At 55.3% G+C, this 22124-nt stretch overlaps 1 protein-coding gene across 1 annotated transcript; it reads left to right on the top strand.

The window, feature by feature from the left end:
* Positions 1–17455: 17455 nt before the first annotated feature.
* Positions 17456–21372, top strand: LOC140604585 (ral guanine nucleotide dissociation stimulator-like). The gene is made up of 6 exons (XM_072775818.1): positions 17456–17653; positions 18040–18150; positions 18753–18946; positions 19502–19558; positions 20458–20651; positions 20891–21372. Exons 1-6 carry the CDS (start codon positions 17516–17518, stop codon positions 21211–21213), a joined length of 1017 nt encoding a protein of 338 aa, XP_072631919.1. The 5' UTR covers positions 17456–17515; the 3' UTR covers positions 21214–21372.
* The last annotated feature ends 752 nt before the right edge of the window (positions 21373–22124 follow it).

Genomic DNA, 22124 nt, shown 5'->3' on the forward strand with positions numbered 1-22124 from the left:
TAATAGGAGAAGCAAGTGTTTGCAGAAGGAACCCATCTCTAGTGAATTTAGGTAAAGATACAAATATGAAAGCTGTGAATGCAGATTCTAGTTTTACCAAAAAGTCTGAACAGAATAGAGAATCCAGAAGTGGACCCTCAACTTTATGGTAAACTAATATTCGACAAAGCAGGGAAGACTATCCACTGGAAAAAAGGCAGTCTCTTCAATAAATGGTGCTGGGAAAATTGGACATCCACATGCAGAAGAATGAAACTAGACCACTCTCTTGCACCATACACAAGGATAAACTCAAAATGGATGAAAGATCTAAATGTGAGACAAGATTCCATCAAAAATCCTAGAGGAGAACACAGGCAACACCCTTTTTGAACTTGGCCAAAGCAAATTCTTGCAAGATACGTCCATGAAGGCAAGAGAAACAAAAGCAAAAATGAACTATTGGGACTTCATGGAGATAAGAAGCTTCTGCACAGCAAAGGAAACAGTCGACAAAACTAAAAGACAACCTACAGAATGGGAGAAGATATTTGCAAATGACGTATCAGATAAAGGGCTAGTATCCAAGATCTATAAAGAACTTATTAAACTCAACAGCAAAGAAACAAACAATCCAATCATGAAATGGGCAAAAGACATGAAGAGAAATCTCACAGAGGAAGACATAGACATGGCCAACACGCACATGAGACAATGCTCCGCATCACTTGCCATCAGGGAAATACAAATCAAAACCACCATGAGATCCCACCTCACACCAGTGAGAATGGGGAAAATTAACAAGGCAGGAAACCACAAATCTTGATTCTATATACTGTAAATCCCTCCACTTCCCCTGGAACTTTCCAGTGCTGCTTGGTCAATAACTGGCTTTTCCCCTTACCTTCTAGCAATTCTTCTGGGGGAGGGTCCTGCTGTGCTGATTCTCAGGTGTGTGTACCTGGGGAGCTGCCCCGCCTTCTGCCAGGTGTAGGGCTCAGTGGGAGTTTATCCTGTGAGCCCCCTGCTCAGTCCCAGGTACAGGGTGACACCAGGAGGGACAACAACAGTGCAGGCAGCCAGCTGTGCAGCCCTGGAGTCAGCTCCCGCAGTAACTACAACAGCCCCCAGTGTGCAGGGCCTGGGTGCTCCAGGGCGGGGCTGCTGACCTGCACAGCTCTGGGCCTGGCAGCAGGAGTGACCTGTCTGTCCTGGGTCCTCCCGGCCTCTGCCTGTCCCGGGGGAGCAACGGATCCTCGGCTGTGTCCCTCGGCGCCCTGGGCCAGGGAGCTTGCAACACTGTGAATGGACCTAAAGTACCACGATGTGAAATTCAGAAGCATCAGAGTAAATTTTGTACCAGGTTAACTTATCCCTTATTACAAATAAAATATATAAGCCCTTACAAAAGGTTTACGAAAATCATAAAATAGAGTAACAATGCAATGACAGGGAGGGGAAGGCTCCATTGGGCTATAGCCACCACGAGCCCCGCGGCAGGAGCTGGGGCGGGCTCCCGAGGTGACCAGGGGGCTGCTCAGGGGTCGAAGCAGGTTGTTCCGGAGGCAGGTGGTGGCTCTGACACTCTGGGGACCCCAATTGCAGGCTCCTGGGCCTACTCCTCTGGGGTGGCCGCGGGTGCAGGTGGCTCTTCCTCATCGGGGCAGGGAACCATAGGTTCGACCAGCATCTGCACTACCTTAAACTCAGGAGCCAGCATCTCGGCTTTGACCAAGTCCTCAGCTCCAGCAGCCAGGACCAGCTCCATCACCCTGAAGCTTCAGCAGGCCCCACAGTCGGAGCTGGGGCGGGCTCCCGAGGTGGTTCACAGGGTTGCTTCGGTCCTATGGCTGGTTGCTCCATCGAGTTAGGAGGCTGCTCGGGCACATCCATGACCTCGAGAGCAGGGGTGGCACCTGCTCCTCCTCCAGGCTCGCAGGGGTGCAGGGGGCTCCTGCAGGGCGGAGCAGTGAACTAGACCAGTGATGACTTTGCCTCCCCAGTGGGTGCCTCAGCGCAGGCCAAGCCCTCAGCCCCAGCAGCCAGGATGGCCTCGATCCCTTCAGGCCCCGACGGGGCAGTAGGCCCCACGGTCAGAGCTGGGGCACACTCCAGAGCGGGTTCAGGGTGTTTTGCTCGGTCCAAAGCTGTAGCTCCAAGAAGACAAAGTATCACCATCAGGGCAGACTGTCCACGTTCCTCCCAAATCAAGGCCACTCTTCCCACTGCTCCACATGTGTGGGGGCAAGAGCCCTGGGAGGTGTCCCCAGCCCACAGCCCGTGGGGTGGGGTGTGAGCCCACCCCCTGCTCCCGGCCCAGCTGCATAGAGGCTGGATCTGCCGGGCACCCCCTGTCCCCGCTCGGCCACCCCCTCTGGCTCCACACCTGGAGGCGTCTGAATTGCTGGAGGTAACGCCGGGCATGGAGTTCCACGTCCGAGCCTGGCATGCGCTGCCTCATGAATTCCAGAATCATCCTCAGGGAGGGAAATTCTGGGAGCTGACAAAATTCATCCCGAAAATAATCCAGCCATATTTCCAGCATGCAGGAGATGGCCCTGGGGAGGGACAGGAGGGCACAGGTGTCAGAAGACAGGGCACCATCACTCACAGGTGTCCTGAGGAAGCCCTGCAGGACCCAGGGACCCGGCATCCCTTGCAGGATGTTGGAGGCAAGTCCTGATCCTCGTCCCCTTGCCACCTGGCGGACCTGCCTGCCACAGGCCTGCTCCCCGAGGAGGGGCTGGGATGCAGCCTCTGTGCGGGGAGCCCAGGCCCAGCGGGGTGACCATCACCATCTCTCCTGGAGAAGCGGGGCTCCCTCCTCAGCCTGGTCCCTGCCCACCTGCCCCTTGAGTCCACCGACAGGCGTACGGGGACGGGGGGCATCTGGCCTGTCATTGCCCTCACTGCACACACTGTCTTCTGGGTAGGTCCAAGCCAGGAGGGCTCGGGCTCTGTGTCCTGCCAGGGCTTGCCAGGAACTGCCCAGGACCGCCAACTTCCCTCCTGTGGCTCTGGGCTGCCTCACTCCCGAGGGGGCCCTGGGGGTGTCCTTCCACTGACTCTAATCTCCCATCTCCCACGGGGCGGGGGCCGCCTGGTCCGGGAGCCCCCACCAGCCCTCCTGAGCACCTGCTGTGCCCCCGGGTCCAGGTGCTACCAGATTGGGGAGTGCAATGCTTCCCACCCCCTCTGCTCTGGCCCCAGGTGTGGGGCAGAGAGAGGGTTGGGGGGCATGGAGAAGGACTCCTTAGGGGTCCCAATGCCTCCCACCAAGCCCGCATCCCATCCACCGCTCTCCTGTGCTCTTTTCCAGAAGGGGCCTTAGACTTTACCCTGTCACGGGAATTGCAGATGTGTGGGGTGAGGGTGCAGCCTCCCCACCCCACAGCCCCCTCGCTGCCCTCCTGGAGAGGGAAGGCCCTCCTGCAGGAGCCGGAGTCACTCACATTTTCCAGCGCTGCAGGACCATGTCATTGTTACCCCACGCATCTACGATGCACCCATACCTAGAGGAGGGCGGGGGCATCCCATGAATTGTGCTGGGGACGTGACTTCTCATCATGGGGGCTGTCACCCTCTGACCCCGACTAGGCTGGAGCCCCGGGAGCCGTCACCTCTGTTCGTGGGGCCACGGGCAGCTCCCAGAGAATCGCCCGCACCTGCTGGGGACTCCTGAAGGCTTGAGCATGAAAGGGCTCCAGCCAGGCCCATGGCCCATATCCTAGTGGGCCTGAGGCACCCCGGGGTCCCCCGGTCTGGTTGCCCCAGGACACAGACCCCCAATGGACTCTCAAACCTCCCTTTCAATGGGAAAACAGGCCAGCTCAGGCCCCTGGTGATGGGTGGAGGAGGCACAAGTCTCCTCACAAGTGAGGAGGATGGCTGCTGAGCACAGGCACAGCCCCTCTGGCCGACCCGCCACAGGCCAGGCCCCAGGGCTGCCCTCCAGGACCTGCTAGGCCCTGGGTTACCCTGCTCCAGGTGGGGGAGCAGCCCGAGGCCGGGAAGCTCACACCATCCCCAGCCTCCCCAGCAGCAGGTGGCCCAGCCCTGGGCTGCGGAGGGGCAGGTGCTCACTCAGTGGACAGCAGGTCCAGCACCTCGTCCGTGGTGGCGAATCCACGATAGTCGTCTAAGAAGCTGCAAATGGAGATGACATCTCTGCGCTGCAAGGCGAGAGGCAGTTGTCGGACTTTGTGCTCCAGCAACTCCATCCGGCTGGACTTCATCAGGGCGATCAGATGCCCATTCCCGGCCAAGGCCCCTGCACCCTGAGGTGGGAAGAGGGGACATGCATCCTGCAGGGAGCCGCCGCGAGGCCTGAGAATCTATTTGCAGAAGATAAAATTGACATTCTACATGGAAGAGTAGCCTTTGTCATAGTGCATGGATTTCCCTAAGGAAAGTACAAGGTGTGTTTTGGGGGTGGGTGCATGGCTCCAGGAGCATGAGAGGCAGCACACTGTAGACCCGGGAATTTCCACACAATGCAGCTGAGCAATGGCTGATTCCCCACATGAGTCCAGGAGGGGCCACGTCCTGAGGTCTTCAGTCACCCCGTCAGGTGGCAGTGGGGTGGAGGACAATGTCTGAGGCCAGGAGCTGCCTCATTCACTCTCAGTGTCTTCTGAGGATGAGGACACCTGTAGGTCACTGTGGAGGACACTCCAGGGGCCACAGACACAGGCTCCGTCCAACAGGTGGGTGGCAGGAGGGCCCTGAGCAGGTCCTGGCTTCTCAGGAGGAAGGATGAGGGAGCTGCGAGGAACCGGGAGCTCCAGCAGCTTCTGTCCAATCTGGTGAAGACCATTCTCAGGGGCTAAGTGGGGGCCCGCGCAGAGGGCGGCCGAGGGGGTTTGGTGAATGGCTGCAGCATCTCCAGGTGACGTGTGGCAGGTGTGGGCTGGGGGCTCTTGCTTGGCCAGAGGGCAGGTGTCTTCCTGGGCTGCGGGGGCCCGGCTGTGCATCCACAGGCATGACTGCTTCCTGGAGGACACAGATTCCCTGAATTCCCCACAGGGGCTCCCTGGATGCTCCTGCGGGTGTGCTAGCTGGGGCTCCACCGCACTTTCTTTTGGGGGTTCTGGGTCCTGTCTAGGGGCATCTGGGCACATTTCTTGCCTGGAGTATGGAGGGGCATTTGGGAATTGTCTGCCAATTCGTTCCTGACAGCGGGACGGGTGTTCTCCTCAGGATACTTGGGTGGTGCCTGGGTGTGTCCTAACCCATGGCCCTGGGAGCCAGCCTGGAGCCCCTCGAGGGAGACTCTGCTGCACACCCAGGCTGTCAGCCCTGACACAGGGTTGGCGAGCTGGCTGTGGGGTGTCAGCGATCGGCACTTCCTGGGCACCAGGAGGTCCACCAGGTGGGCTGAGGCTAACTTTAGGGCTACTCAGAGGAGATGTGGAATGGGACTGGGCAGTCTCATCAGGGGTCTCAGTATGTGTCTTCATTGGCAGGTTAGGCTCAGGGATTAAAACTTTCAGGTAAAAATGGAGATATCATATAGAGCATCCTACACAAGCTTTTATTGAACTCCATGGGTACAGAATCAATATCCTAAAACATGGTGGCTTCAGAGATGACACTTTTATTCTCTTAGTGTCCAGGGATGACAAGTGAACATCAAGAATTCACCAGGGCCCCAGGGCTTGTGAAGCCCAGTCACTGACCAAGGCCTGTCAAAATGTTCCTGTTTCTCTTGGCCTCTGGTCAGTAAAGAAGACAAATAGACTTAGGTTTCAACCTTTCCTAGACTTATACAATTTCCTATACTTCATTATTCTTCACTATTCTATCCTGCACAAAGATGCCTCCTTTCCCAATGCAAAGGATCATGGTCACAAGTAGGAATGAATTGTCGTGACGACTCAAAAATGTTTCAGCAGACACTACCAATTCTGTGGGCGGAAGAAGCCATAATGACACTTTCAAACCACAAGCTAACAAGGTGCCCTCCTACCTGCATCTACACCTGCCAAGCCCACAATGTGGAAAAAGGCACAAGCCTACAACATATTCCAACTGAATCAAGAGAATATAAAGGATATTGGGGTGGAATTCCCTGAGGAACAGTTAAAATGAGGCATATAAACACTGGATTAAGGATAGAGACTCTTGTAGGAAAGGGAGTTTCAAAGGAATGTTTCCCAAAAGCATAAAACCAGCCAGAGAATTTTTCTTGTGGTGGACCCGGGCCACACCTAGACAGAAACTGGTATTCATCAAAACCTTCACAATCTTTGTAGATTGGGATCATAGTCCAGAGAGATGGAAGTGTAGAAGCCAATCAATGGATGCCATATTCCCAAATAATTGGTTACAGCTACAAACATTCTGGCTGGTGAGGAGAACGAGTTCCTATGTGATACCTGCGCTCCTTTGGGAGAGTGATCTTCCCTGTCCTAGAGCACTGACGACTAACACTCCTTGGCTCGCTTGAGGTTACTGAGGAAGAAAAAGGACATTCATAGAGATATCAATTGAACATAGAAACTGATCAAATTCGGTTCAGAAATGAGCAGGGGCAGTTAGGGAGGTTGAGAAAGACCTGAAGGTGCTGTCTGATGAGAGAGTCAAGATTAGGACCTGGGCTGGCCTGAAAGGTCTCTATGAGAAAGGGACCACACCCAAATCCCTTAATCCAATCAAGCAATTATAGCCGATTGGAAGATCTTGCTCTTTATGATATTTCAGTTTTTAACTGAAAGTTAGTTGACAAAATGGATATAACATCTTGAATAACCTCAAACCCTGACCCCATTTTTAATACCATTAGGTCTAAATTCAGCAGAAGTGTTGGTAAAATACCAATAGTTCAGGAAACATGAGTCCTGAGGCTAATTCCCATGCTAAAATGTACCAATATAATTTCACTTGCAGAAATTCCAATCTCCACCAAATCCACATGGACTCACACCTCCATTCACAGAGACACACACACAGGCACACACACGGAGTCATAGAAATCGCTCTCATGAGGACATCATTAGCCTGTTGAAGCTGCTGATTGGCTCAATCCCTGCAGCAGCTAAGAGGATTAGGTGGATGTCTTTCAAGTGGCTGAAATGTCACGTGACCTTGGGGCAGTATAAAAGTCCCGGAGCAACGGAAGTGGCCATTCCTGACCATCCCTCTCTCCCACGGGACACCCAGTCTCCTGCAGCGGAGTCTGTCCAGGACCTTTCTCAGCCTCTCCTGATGGGCGTGAGGACCACAAGTGCACTTCAGGTGAGTTTTCGGGCCACTGGTCCGACCTTCCCTGACAGAGCAATGGGACAGTGAGGAAATGATGGAGGGATTGGCCCTTCCACCACAGGTTAAGGACTCTTTCTGGTCTAACATGTTCTGAGGACAGAGACTGAACCAAGGCATGGCTGTGAATGCCCTGGACACCCGGAGGTTCCAATGCCAGTGGAATGGGGCCTCAGGTGTCACATTGGTGTGGGGTGGTGGACGAGCAGGGACAGAAGGCCTGTAAATGTCTCACTAAGCCCTGCAGACATAGAGAAGACACAGGATCAGGGCGCCTGGGCAGCTCCGTTTTTTCAGGGACTGACTTGGGTCGGGTTGTGATCTCAGGCTCTGGAGATGGATCCAGGCCCTCACTGGGTTTCTGATAACTGAGTGTCTGCTTCTCCCTCTGTCCTTCCTACAGCTCAGGTGATCACTCTCCCTCATACACACACACACACACACTCACTGTCCCATAAATATTTGACCTTTTTTTCAATAGAAGAATTACCTGGTTCCCAAGGTGAAAAGAAATTCACCTCCCAAACCTTCAATGGCAGTTAATTGGGGGCACTGCCACGAACACATGGAATGGAAGTGTTCAGATGGGCAGCTTCCCATCGAGTAGAGAAGAATGTGTTTTCCCAATGAATTTGGACTTAACTATGGCTTCCTCTGGAGTCACAAGGGGCATTCAGATATGAGAGAGAAGCCCACTTTCCTGATGCTTTTGCCCTTTGCGTGTTCCATGGTGCATCCCACTGGACCTCAATCGGGAGAGGTCCCGTCCCTGGTTTTGTTCCCACAGGGGATTTGGAGAGACTTAATGATAGTGTCAACAAGAGTCCTTCCTTAAGGGCGGCCTTCCTCAGAGCGGGGATGTGGCTTGGCCAGGAGAGCGTAGGCAGGAAGGAGGAAAGAGAAGTGACAGGGGGAAATGTGTTTGGCACCACTGTCCTGAAGCTCACTAAGGCCTCTTGGGAAGATGGTACAGTGAGGACGCCTAGGTCAGGTGAATAGGACTCTCTTGTTTCTTTTCCCTCAGGCTACCTGAAACCCATCCCTGAAGCAGACTGACTTGTCCCTCCAGAAGGTGGGACTGATGGCGGCTGGTCATGCCCACCTTGTGCCCGACAGTCCCTTGAGACCCCAGAAAGGCAAGAGGCCACAGATAGCAGGACTGGCCCTCAGAGTTCCCAGTCCAGAGGAGGAGGATCCCAGGGTGAGTGGGGAGGCTGGCATGGGTTTTGAAGCAGGAGCTCTGCCAGGAGTCTTGAGACAGGCTAGGCTCCCAGAAGATCGTGGCCCGGACTCAGTTGTCCATCGTGACATGGGCAGGAAATCCCCCAGGCTACACACTGGGACACTCAGAGGCTCTGAGCATCAGCCCCAGGGCACCATAAGATCAGATCGAGCCTTGTGTTTGTCCCCAGTCTTAATGATGTTTCCACCTGTCCTCAACCTGACACCTCCAATCCCTCTTCCCCTTTCCTTCCTTCCACGGGATGGGGAGTAAGCATCCAGAGGTCTTCACTATACTGACACCTCACTAGCAGATACGATGTCCCCTGTCCTCATCCCATGTGCCACTCCATGAGGATGGCCTCCCATTCGTGTGCTTGACAGATTCACTGGCATTTGAGTGGATGCACTGACCGTTGCCCCTTCCTCCCACAGGTGAAGTGCAGGGACTGTGGCGCCATTGGACACAAGGCATCAAGCACCAGATGCCCCATAAAACACTGAGCACGACCCTCGTTCCGTGGCCTTGGGCTCCAGGAGGCTGAAGGAGAATGTGGAGCCGGGGAGTCATCGGGACCCAAGACACCAGGCTGGGCTGTTGAACCAGGCTGAGAGGGAGAAGGCAGGGAGACGAAGGTGAGGAATGGGGCTTGTGACCCGATGCCAGGGCTGATACGACAGACCCCGAGTCCGTGTGCATGCACAGTGTGCAGGGCGGCTGCGGGCAGAGCCAGGCTGGGCGAGGCAGGCAGAGGAGCTCCCAGACTAACAGGGTCCACATTTGGGTGATGGAGCTGTCCCTGCTGATTTGGTGTGGGGTTTGAGGCTGGACAAATGTCCCTGCACCAGTGAATGTATGGAGCTTGGCACATGCCAAGGCAGACCCTTTCAGACTCTGAATGTAAGAAACTGCCTGGACGACCTGTTCAGCTCCCGATAGTTAGGATGAGGGGCAGAGGTGGGCGTAGAGTGGCTGCGGAGGGAAAGGACCAGGTTGGCCCAAGCCCCAAGCAGGTGTCCGGCTGGAAGCCAGGGAAGGGAGTTCCTACTCCTTTCCCTGCTTTGATTTCTCGTGCAGGCAAGAAGCCGAGCAGAGGAAGGCCCTGCTCCACAGGTTCCCCAGGAGACCCCAGGAGGGGCAGAAGCGCACCTGGAAGGAAGACACGGAATCTTGTGACTATGTGAGGGTGAGTGTGCGCTGCTTCCCGGACTGTGCCCTTGGGGACTCCCTGGGCTCCATGGGCCTCCTGGTGGAAGCGGGGCTCCACTTCCTCTCTGACCAGTGGCAGTTGAGTAGGGTGGATTTGCACCCAGTTTTCCCTTGGTGCCCATGATGTAGCCTCCCACCTTCTATGTGTGTGAACACTGGCTGTTTGACGTGTGAAGGTCATTGGCGGGCACTCCTGGAGCACATACCAACCTCAGAGAAGAACAGGCCGCTGTCCTTTGTGACACATCATCCCACACTGCCCATCCCCACTCAGGAGCTCCCACCATGACTCTCCAGCAGCAGGACTCCTATCTCCTCATGAGCAGAGAGGATGGAAGCGCTGGTCCAATGGAGGAAGCATCGCTGTGAGGCAGGATTTTGCGTGTCCCCCCCATGTCTCAAGGGCATCAACAGCATCCTGTCAGGCCTTTGTTCTGGACGAGCCCTGCAGCCAGATTCCCTACTCCTAGGTCAACAGATCCCAACTCTTTCTTTCCCTGTTCCGGGGGAGGGGGTGGTTACTAGGGTCCTGGCCATTTGTTGGTTTCTTTCTTTCTTTCCTGAATGTTCATTTTGCCTTGGTGCCGGGGCCAAACTCATGGAGTCCTGTGTGTTCTCTTTTCCCACAGTGTCCACACATGCCGATGCCCGTCTACACCACCAGGAGGCCTTCTATCCCTGAGCCTGCCCTGCTGATGGAACCACGTACTCAGCCCCCTGACATAAGACTCCCGTCCCATTCCACCTCTCATCTCAGAAGCCCTAAAGTTAGCCTCAGCCCACCTGGTGGACCTCGGGGTGCCCAGCAAGTGCCGATCACTGACACCCCTCTGCCGGCTCGCCAACCCTGTGTCAGGGCTGACAGCCTGGTTGTGCAGCAGAGAGCCAAGAGGCCCTGCAGAGTCTCCCTTGAGGGTCCCCAGGCTGGCTCCAAGGGCCATGGGCTGGGACACACCCAGGCACCACCCAAGTATCCTGAGGAGAACACCCGTCCCGCTGTCAGCAACGCATTGCAGACAATTCCCAAATGCCCCTCCAGACGCCAGGCAAGAAATGTGCCCAGATGCCCCTAGACAGGTCCCAGAACTCCCGAAAAAAACCGGGATGGAGGCCCTCCCAGCACACCTGCAGGATCATTGAGGAAGCCCCTCTAGGGATATTGGGGAGTCTGTGTCCTCCAGGAAGCAGACGTGCCCATGGATGCACAGCCCGGCCCCCGCAGACCAGGAAGACACCTGCCCTCCATCCAAGCAAGGGCCCCCAGCCCACACCTGCCACACCTCACCTGGGAACGCTGCAGCCGTGCACCGAGCCCCCACGGCCGCCCTCTGCGCGGGCCCCCACTCAGCCCCTGAGAATGGTCTTCACCAGATTGAACAGAAGCTGCTGGAGCTCCCGGTTCCTCACAGCTCCCTCATTCCTTCCTCCCGAGAAGCCAGGCCCTGCTCAGGGCCCTCCTGCCCCCCACCTGTCGGACGGAGCCTGTGTCTGTGGCCCCTGGAGTGTCCTCCACGGTGACCTACAGGTGTCCTCATCCTCAGAAGACAGTGAGAGCAAATGAGCCAGCTCCTGGCCTCGGACATTATCCTCCACCCCAAGCACCCTGAGGGGGTGACTGCGGACCTGAGGACGTGGCCCCTCCTGGACTGATATGGGGAATCAGCACTTGCTCAGCTCCTTTGCATGGGAATCCTGGGTCCACAGCCTGCTGCCTCTCATGCTCCTTGATAGGTTCAGGGGATACGTAGACATTGAGGGTCTCCTGCACACCCAGTGTTCTGCGTGAAGTACTAGCCAGGCAATGTGGATCCCTGAGCATCCAGTATGGGTGCCATGTGCTCCACATGGGGCCGTGGTCGCACATGGTCTGTAATGGGATGAGTTGACAGTTTCATTCTTTATATATCCTGAAACCCACTTCAATGTTGGGTAATGATGCTTCCTTTCAGAGGCCTGAGCATGGAGATTTATCTCTCTCCAGATGATTTCCTAAGAAGGCAAAGTTTGACTAGTGGGCATGTAATGGTCCAAATAGCACAGTACCCAGGACTGGGTAGTTCCCTCTGACTGTCTGTCTTTCTCTCTCTGTCCCTCATTCTCAGGCATATCTCTGAAGTGAGCCAATGGAAACAATACAACACCATGTGATACCAAACCAAATGAAACTCAGCAAAACCAAACCAACCCAAACGAAACCAAACCAAAGCACATCCATAGTTGTGTCGTGAGGATTTCTTTTTTAGGAAAAACAACTGACTGCTCTTTCCTCACTCCAGAGCTCCTGTTCAAGGGTGTTCCCTCTCTCTGTGCATATGGAGGGTAGAGGAGCTCCTCGATGTGCACACTAGGCTTTTAAAAGTCAGAGGGCAGTAGAGAAGCCACGGTGTGGGATCCTTCTCCCACCCTCAAGCCCTAAGTAACTCCCATTCATGCAATCATTATGTGACCCGGGTCAGATTCTGGTCCCTGGAGCCTCAGGCCCCTGTCTCATTCCATGAAAGCTGCCCTATTGCTGCCTCATGGCTTCAGAGGAAAATGCAGCTTCCTGGGCACTCAAGGGATGCATGCCACAACAGAAATATTCCCTACTTTCTGGAAGCCTATGAGGATCCCAGGGGTCCAAGGGTAGGAAGGCCTATCCTCACAGGGGATGTCGGGATTGGAGCTAGTGAAGTAGCCTAAGGATCCTTGGACCTGCAGGTGTATAGGGCACAGGGGTGAGGATGCAGGCAGGCTTGAGCAAAGGGCCTTCAGGCTGGGCTCTCCAGCAGAACTGGCACTTCATGTGCTTGAAGGGGATTTGGTCCATGTGCCCAGGGAGACCAGGGAGAAAGGCTAGCGGAAGAAGGTCTGAGCAGGCCTGTGCTCTCCCCTCTAGTCACCTCACGTGTCTTTTCTTCCCTGCCATCAAAACACCAAACCAAAGCAAACCAGACCAAATCTATCTTCCCAATGGAAAATCCACTCTCATCCAGATATGGAGGAAGACAGAGTTATCTGGACAAGCTGGCATAGGTTATGGATATACCATGAGCCTGAGACACTAAATCTCAAATTGTCAAGAAGCAAAACTTATATATGGAGAACAATAAAATTCATTCCAGTGACAAGAACCAAACATAAAGAATGTATCTATAAAATATGAGTGTAAAAAATTGAAGTTACCAAATGTCTTAAAATCCAAGAGTTGAGAAAACACGAAACCAGTGGAAAAGGGGAAAAAGACAAAAAAGCATCACGGAATTTTAAACTGCAGATATAGGAATCATTAGATGAACAGTCACATTCTCTATACTGTGTTGTCCCCACCTGGAATACGCAGCCCTTTGATGTCCATACACATGGTGTTCATGGCATCTTGTGAGCTGATCTCCTGGGGGAGGGGCCTGCTGCACTGATGCTCAGGGTCTGTTCCTGGTCCGGTTTACACGTCCCCTTGTCTCGGGGCTGGGCTCACTGTGAGCTCTTTCTGGTTTTCCTGCGTGGCTTTGTTCCCTGAAAGCCCCCTGTGCCTCTTTAGGAGACCAACACGAAATGGCTGGAATCTGATCTCCAGCCTGAGAGCAGAAAGATCAGGGTCCCGCTCTTCAGTAAGCACTCAGGGCCAAGCAGGAGTCACTGGGGTGTGCCAGATGCTGCAGACGCCTGTGGTGGGCGCCCAGACCAGTCTGCCAGAAGAGAGAGGGTTGCCCTGTTACTGTTCCTTCCAGGGTCTCTGCACTGAGAGCTGTCCCCCGGTGGTGCACCTACACTCTCTGCCTATCCCAGGGGAAGGGGCAGGGTCCCCACTTCCCTGTCCTTTGCAGGATTCCCATGTGGAGAGTGGTCAGCCGATTAGGCAAAGTGGTTCCAGTTTTAGGGCCAACTGAGCTGTGAGGCACCTTGCACTCTTGTTGGCCATGACCAGTGTCCACACCCCAAGGCTTGGGAACTCCACCCCCGTGGGCACCCCCATTCTTTCTGGGACTCTGAGAATTCTGAGACACTGTGTCCAGAGTAGTGTCTGCCCATTTCACCACCTGAGCTCATTTCAGGCAAGGTTGTGTCTCACCGGATCAGATTGCTAAGGCAGATTGAAATGTGGGCTCTGTGGCCCTTCCCTTTCCCGATTCTGGGGTGCGTAAACTGCCCGCCCTGCCATTCACCTTCTGATATATCACTTTGGATTCACGTCTCGCATCTCCCACCTTGCAGAGGGTGGTCGCTTTTCTACTGAAGAGTTCCAGCAATTCTTTTATTAAACGTCAGGTGGGATTCCTACCTTTTCACAACGATCGGATAGCATCTACCTACCGTCACGGATCCAGCTGAGCGGAGGTCCCCAGTTTTCGACAATCTTGCCCCTTCACTATCTTATTTCTTTGCAATTGTAATTTTGCCAGTGTTTTACACAGTTGAGCTCACTGAATTTTTAAATATATTTATTCTTGCGATAACAATAATCAATTATCTCAGGTTCCTCGGGGAGTTGGTACATACACAAAGCCTAATATATTCAGTAAGTAATTATGAAAATACAAGTATTGTGATGAATCAATTTTGAGTTTATGATGTGCAGAGGAACAGGGTTAGAGGATGACAATACCTTATTTCAAATCCAACAGTAGATACGGATGCATTTATCGGAAGCCGGAACGCCCACCGTCCTCCTAATTTCTGTTAAATGCACCGAATCCTATTTGGGAATTTTCAAATCGGATATAGAATACGCTTCTTGCTCAACTGTTGTTTAACTGATGTGGCAGGATCTGATGACTCTACCTTTGCTTATTTAATAGAGGATGCTCAGGCATAGCTGGTGGTTTCCCTATCCTGAGGAATCCACACACATGTAGAGAAAGTATCCTCTTCTCTTTTATAACGTAAAATAAATATGTGTCACTTGCTTCAAAAAGTTAAAATACATTGACACCAGACCTAATGAGGTATGAATACATGTGGAAAACCATTTGACTTTCTAATACAGCATTTATAATCATTCCTTTATGTATGGATGTGTGTATTCTTTGAGTATCTGTGTGTGTTGGGGGTTTGTTTCAGGAAAGAGGGTCTACCTGGAGGAAGAGCAGACCTTGCCCATCCCACACCCCTGTCCTCCAAAGCCCCAACTACCCTGAAAATTCTAGTGATGAGTGACCTGTCACTCTTCCTGAAATTTTCTCTCTCCGACAACAATCATGTCTAAGTCGAGTTGTGACTCTGAGCCTGGGCTGTGGATCTCCTCCTAAATAGTTCCCTCTGTGCCCTGAAATCCTGTGTCAGTCATTCTGGCCGGAGCCGCTTTGGAAAACCAACCATCCTCTACAGCCCTGGATCCAGGAATTCTAGATGAATGAAGACTGACAAGTATTTTTGGAATTAAAGGGTTTAAATTCACAAAGTGGAGTTAGATTTTGAATGACTACATCCAATGAAGTGTCTTTTATTGTTGATTTGATCTGAACTGACAGGAATCTTAAGTGAAATGGCAATAGGGCAGGACACATGAATGATGAAGGAAAAAGCCACAGAAAAATCCACATATGCAAGTCAATGTGTATAAATTTCTGTATCCAAACCTCTGCTGGATTAACATCTGCATTCATACACACACACACACACACACGCTCACACACCCACACTATGAAAACCCACAGAATCATCCATTCAGCTCCCTGCACGCTGTGGCCAGCACCTCCCGGATGACCTTCTCCCACCTGTGCTATCCACACCTGAGCAAGTCCACCCACCTATTCCCATTGCATAGGGGAGGTCACAGGAAGGAGCCTTGCACCGTGAGCTCAGACCAGCAGAGGGCGACGCTGGCCAGCCCAAGTTGTTCCTAGGCTTCCAGGAGGACCCCACTTTGTGCAGCTGCTCAAGCTGGCAGGTGTGCAGCTCCACACTTTGGGCTGCAGCGTGTGCATTTGCTAGAGCTGCAGAGGCACGATGAGTATTGACAGAAGGTCTGGGGACGTGGTTCCCACCTTGCAACTCTAATGTTGCCACAGCTGGACACTGCCTGCTGAGGAAAGGAGAAAAATCTTTCCTGTGCTGTGCTTCCAATGCTCCGCAGTCCTTGCTCATCCCCTGTGCAGCCCCTGCACCTGGGGAAACCATGGCTTTCATTGGAAGCCTGGAGGCCCTACTGGGAGGTCAATATTGGTTTGGAAAAGAGTAGATCAGGTTGTGACCCTGTAAGTGCCAGGAAGTTTCTGATAATATTGCCCTGCGAGTAATGGGTCCTCCTGCTTCACCCCTGGCCAGGACCTTCCAAGCAGGGAAGGAGGGCTGAGGAATAGCTCTCAAGAGCAATGTTACTCCCTATCTATTTCTCCATCGACTGTGTGTCCATCTATCGCTGACGAGCCTCCCTGTCATCCATCTCTCCTCCATCATCTCTCCATCATACACCTAGAAATTTCTCATTCCTCACAATGCACATATTCACTTTCACATAATAGGAGATGAGATGACTTTCCTGCCGCTCTGCACCTGATTTCACAGAAACTACTAAGGCAGGACTGTCTTGGCCCAGTACATGGTAGTTTTTAAATGTAACTGTCTCGTGTTTTCAAATGACTTAGCCTGTGAATAAATCCATTGAAAATGACATTGGCACAGGCATGTTGACTCCTCTCTTTCCTAGAAAGTCCTGCCTGCAAGGCTGCTGCTTCCTGGTGAATAGCTCCATGTCCAAGAGAAGAGAAAAAGGAAACACAGGAGCCCCCGTTTGGACAAACACCACAATGTCCTCCATTAACCTGGTCATGAACATGTCTGCACGTGGCCTGGCCCAGAGCCTGATCCTTTGTCCTCCTGAGCGCTTGCCCCATGGCCCATAGCCTTCCCCATCGCTGTGACACAGTCAGCACACGAGCTGCACTGGAGCTTCAGTTCTGTGAAAGCAAGCGTTCCAGAAGACATAGGACAACCACCCCCTTCTGGACTCTTCTAAATAGCACATGAGATAGTGAACATGCGTGTCAGCATAGATATCATTAAATTTGGAATAATTTGTGTGGAGTCAGTCTTCTTGGATGTGTAACTCATGAATCGAAAGTTGAGGAATAGATCGGTTCTCTGAAATAGCTGCAGTTTTGAACACCTGACCCAGGGTCACAGGGCACAGAGGGTCCCATTCGGGAGCAAATCCACAACCCGAGACTCAGAATCACAACAGGAGACCAGACGACACCTTCTGCAGGGTTTGCCTTGGATTCAGGAGCCTAGGATCCTGGGAAGCTGTTGCCCATCCCTGCCCAAGGGGACTGTCACCTTCTGGGCCTCCAGAATGAGGGTACCGGTGCCCACGTGTGTGCACAGAGGACCTCGTGGACCTGGACGCATGTACACACCAAGGAAGAACGTGTGGGTGGAGGTATGTCCTGCAGGTGACACCCGCCTCCAAGGTCATAGATATGAGGCCACAGTGGCCTGGGGACATCTGGGGGAAGCACCCGCTAGGATACTCCCTGTCCCACAGTCAAGACGCCGACCATCCCCATGGGCACAACGGCTTGTTGGTGTCAAACCGGGGAAGACTGGACAGTCATGTCTGAACCCAGGCGTGTGTCCAGGCTGGGGTCCTGGGTGCACACAGTCCTTCCCTGGGGCCTGTGGACAGGGCTGCGGTCGTGTCCCTGTGTGCACAGGCCATCGCCTGCAGGGAGGGGGGAAGCATTGGCAGCACGAGCACTGCCCCTGCAGCTTCCTCCAGGAGTGGGTCAGGGAGGGGGTCCCAGGGAGTGAGGTCACTTCCGTGTCACAGAGCCCAACAGAACTTGGAACCCCCGTAACCAGGCACCCGCATCCAGTGCAGCCCCAGCTCAGGCTCACTTGGCTGGAGACATCTGCTACTGGAGGATGTTCTCTTGCTGCCGGCCCACCTCTCGGGGCTCTGGCTCCCAGGAACCCCGGGGGAGCCGCTTGTTCCAATGCTGTAGGCATTGGCTCCAGGATAGATACCAAGGCGTCAGGGCGGTGATCCGGAGGCGCCGTCAGGTAACACAGCGCAGGCCAGGCCAGGCCCCCTGTGCCACCATCCTGGGAGCCTCATCCCCTCCTCCTCAGGTTCAGGGTACCAGGAATGTGTGGGCAGGTCCCATGCAGGCTGGGGGACGCTGCAGGGCGGCACATTCCCCGGGGATTCCTTCAGGGTCACCATGATGTCACAGTGGGCAGGGGGGAAACAGGGTTCCTGAGGTCCTCTACCCCCCCCGGAGTCACCCCGAGGCCCTGCAGCCACATCCCTTTCCTCTCTCCAGGGGCGGTGGGTGCCGCCTGCGCTGTGGTGTGTCTGGGTGGAGGCAGCTGGGGGTGCGGCCCAGGCGAGGGGGCCAGACCAGGCGCTGAGGCCTCCTGCCTGACTGCCGGCACTGTCTCCACAGAGCTCCACCCGGGACATGGGGCGCGAGCGGGAGGAAGGGGTCGTCTGCCCCACCGCCTCCAGGAGCAGGGAGGTGCCCTGCGCAGCTAACAGAGGCCAGCGCGGGCTCAGGGTGAGTGCAGGGGCTGGGACCCCCGACACCCGGGCCCTGATGTGGCAGGAAGGGCACCGGGTCCCAGAAGCCAGCCTGCTACCCCCTGGGCCCCCCGACACTCCTGCTCCCACATGAGTCTGGATCCCCTCCTCCCCACACCTGCCCCCATGGCCCTGCCCCTGCCAGGGCCAGATGCAGAGTCCCTGCGCACAGATGTGTGGGAACATCAGAATAGAGCCCTCAGGGGAGGCCTGGTCGCCCGGCGGTTAGCGCCTGCCTTCCGCCAGGCCTGATCTCCGAGGCCCGGGATCGAGCCCCGCCTGGGCTCCCTGCACGGGCTGCTTCTTCCTCCGTCTGTGTGGCTGCCTCTCTCGGTCTCTCTCTCTGTGTCTCTTGAGGTCCTCGTATTGATCCAAATATTTTGAACATTTATCCTCTGAGATTGTTTCTCTATTGCATAGTTGGTCCTGTTTGTGTAAGAGACAGGCAGGGAGCTTGAGCGGGAGAGGGAGCCCCAGCTCCTCAAGCCCACGGGGCCCCAGCGCAGGGCCTGCCGGGGCGGGATCCCAGGTCTCCTGGTGGCTCCCTGCAGGCTGCACGTCCCCTCTGTCCCACCTCAGGGTGCTGGGGCCGCGGCCAGGAAGGGGCATCAGATTGTCCCGAAGAAGCTCAGCCGGACGGAGCTGCTGGGGCACGAAGACCGACAACTGCTGCTCGCCTTGCAGCGCAGGGACGTCATCTCCATTTGCAGCTTCTTAGACGAGTATCGTGGATTCGCCACCACGGAGGAGGTGCTGGACCTGCTGTTCACCGAGTGAGCACCTGCCCCTCCGCAGCCCAGGGCTGTGCCACCTGCTGCTGGGGAGGCTGGGGATGGTGTGAGCTTCCCGGCCTCGGGCTGCTCCCCCGCCTGGAGCAGGGTCCCCCAGGGCCTAGCGGGGTCCTGGAGGGCAGCCCCGGGTCAGCCAGAGGGTCTGTGCCTGTGCTCAGCAGCTGTCTTCCTCCCCCATCATGAGGCCTGGGCCTCATCCACCCCGTCACCAGGGTCCTGAGCGGCCTGTTTCCCATTTGAAAGGGAGGTTTGAGAGTCTATCGGGGGTCTGTGTCCTCGGGCAACCAGACCGGGGGACCCCGGGGCACCCCAGGCCCACTCGGTTATGGGCCATGGGCCTTGCCGAGCCCTTTCATGCTCAAGCCTTCAGGAGGCCCCAGCAGGTGCGGGCACTTCTCCGGGAGCTGCCCGTGGCCCCACGCACAGAGCTGACGGCCCCCGGGGCTCCGGCCTAGTCAGGGGTCAGAGGGTGACAGCCCCCATTATGAGAGGTCACGTCCACAGGACGATTCATGGGATGCCCCCGCCCTCCTCTAGATATGGGTACATCGTAGCTGCATGTGGTGACGACGACACGGTCCAGCGTTGGAAACTGTGAGTGACTCCGGCTCCTGCAGGAGGGCCTTCCCTCTCCAGGAGGGCAGCGAAGGGGCTGTGGGGCGGGGGGGCGGCTGCACCCTCACCTCACACATCTGCAATTCCTGTGACAGAGTAAAGGTCTAAGGCCCCTTCTGGAAAAGAGGGCAGGAGAGCCAGGATGGGGTGCGGTCTTGGTGGGAGACACTGGGACCCCTAAGGAGAACTTCTCCATGCCCCCCAACCCTCTCTCTGCCCCACACCTGGGGCCCAGAGCAGAGGGGGTGGGGAGCATCGCACTCCCCAATCTGGTGGCACCTGGACCTGGGGGCACAGCAGGTGCTCAGGAGGGCTGGTGAGGCCTCCAGACCAGGCGGCCCCCACCCTGTGGGAGATGAGAGATTAGAGTCAGTGGAAGGACACCCCCGGGGGCCCCTCTGGAGGGAGGCAGGCCAGAGCCACAGGAGGGAAGGTGGCGGTCCTGGGCGGCTCCTGGCAAGGCCTGGCAGGACACAGAGCCCGAGCCCTCCTGCCTTGGAGCTTCCCAGAGCGACAGTGTGTGCAGTGAGGGCAATGACAGGCCAGACGCCCCCAGTCCCCGGACGCCTGCCGGTGGACTCAAGGGGCAGGTGGGCAGGGACCAGGCTGAGGAGGGAGTCCCGCTTCCCCAGGAGAGACGGTGATGGTCACCCCGCTGGGCGTGGGCTCCCCAGAACAGAGGCTGCATATCAGCCCCTCCTCAGGGAGCAGGCCTGTGGCAGGCAGGTCCGCCAGGTGGCAGGGGCACAAGGAGCAGGACTGGCCTCTGACACCCCGCACGGGAGGCCGGGTCCCCGGGTCCTGCACGGCTTCCCCGGGACACCTGCATGTGACAGAGCCCTGTCTTCTGACACCTGTGCCCGCCTGTCCCTCCACAGGGCCATCTCCTGCATGCTGGAAATATGGCTGGATTATTATGGGGACGACTTTTGTCAGCTCCCCGAATTTCCCTCCCTTATGAAAATTCTGCAATTCGTAAGACAGCACATGCCAGGTTCAGACGTGGAACTCCGTGCCCGGCGTAACCTCCAGCAATTCAGACGCCTCCATACAGTGGAGCCAGAGGCTGGGGGTGAGGAGGCCTGGGGGTGACTGAGCTGGGGACAGGGTGGGCCCCGCCGATCCAGCCTCCATGCAGCTGGGCTGGGAGCAGGGGGTGGGCTCACACTTCACCCCACGGGCTGCAGCCTGGGGACACCTCCCAGGGCTCATGCCCTCACGCACGTGGAGCAGTGGGAAGAGTGGTCTTGACTTGGGAGGCACGTGGAACGTCCGTCCTAATGGGGATACTTTGCCTTCCTGGAGCTACAGCTTCAGCCCAAGGAAAACACCCTGAAGCAGCTCAGGAGCAAGTCCCAGCTCTGACCGTGGGGACTGCTGCCCCGTCGGGGCCTGCGGGGATCCAGGCCGTCCCGGCTGCTGGGGCTGAGGGCTCGGCCCGCGCTGAAGCGCCCGCTGGGGAGGTGAAGCCCCTGCAGATAGTGGTCACTGCTCTAGTTCACTGCTCCGCCCTGGAGGAGCCCCCTGCACCCGCGGCCACCCCAGAGGAGGAGCAGGCCCCGGCACCTGCAATCGGGGTCCCCAGAGTGCCAGAGCCGCCACCTGCATCTGGAACAACTGGCTTCGACCCCTGAGCTCGCCTCAGCTCCCAATGCAGGGCTCGTGGTGGCTGCAGCCCAACGGAGGCTTGCCCTCCCCTGGCATTTCACTGTTTCTATATTTTCCATTTTTCTTTAACCTTTAACCTGTATAATGGCTTATGAGTTTTATTGTAATAAAGGATAAGTTAACTTCACACAAAATTGACTCTGATGGTTTTAAATGCTACATTGTACTTAGGTCAATCACAGTGTGGCAGGCTCGGAGCCCAGGGCACCGGGGGACACAGCCCAGGATCCGGTGCTCCCCTGGGAAAGGCAGAGGACGGGAGGACACAGGACATCAGGTCACTCCTGCCGCCGGGCCGCGGCAAAATTTTGAGGGTACTCAGGCCCCTGCTAATTTGTTTTCCAGTATTTTTGGATTGCAAGAGCAGTTGCAGGGCACCCAAATGACATTAGAAATTTTATGCGGGCTCTAGTGAGGCAAGGAGGGTTGTGTGACTCTCCCAGGTCTACAGGGAATGGTGCTGATCTCTGGACGGAACGTGTACATTTTTCTAGGATCTGCCAACCTGGGGACATTATCCACTTGGCTTCCCTGCCCTCATGGAGGGTATATGCCTCAGGAGAGGAATGTGGAACATGCTGAGAGGGTTTCCGCATGAAAGGAAACCAAGCAGTGGAGTGGGAGAACTGTAGCCTCGTTGTGTAAAAGTCTTCTGGGGAACAATCAGAAATGGTCTCCAAATATCAGACCCTCCTCTTGAATAGAAAATGTAGTCAGTGTTTTATAACAACCACCCATGAACAATCCATAATAAGAGACATAATAGTAAAAGTAATAATCAAGAGCAATGTAATGATTGGAGGACGATCACAGTGACTTTAACGCTATTAAAGCAATTAATACTGCCAAGTCTCCTACAACAAACCTAAGAAGTTGG

The sequence above is a fragment of the Canis lupus genome, chromosome 15, assembly GCF_048164855.1.
Source record: "Canis lupus baileyi chromosome 15, mCanLup2.hap1, whole genome shotgun sequence".
NCBI classification, from domain to species: domain Eukaryota; kingdom Metazoa; phylum Chordata; class Mammalia; order Carnivora; family Canidae; genus Canis; species Canis lupus.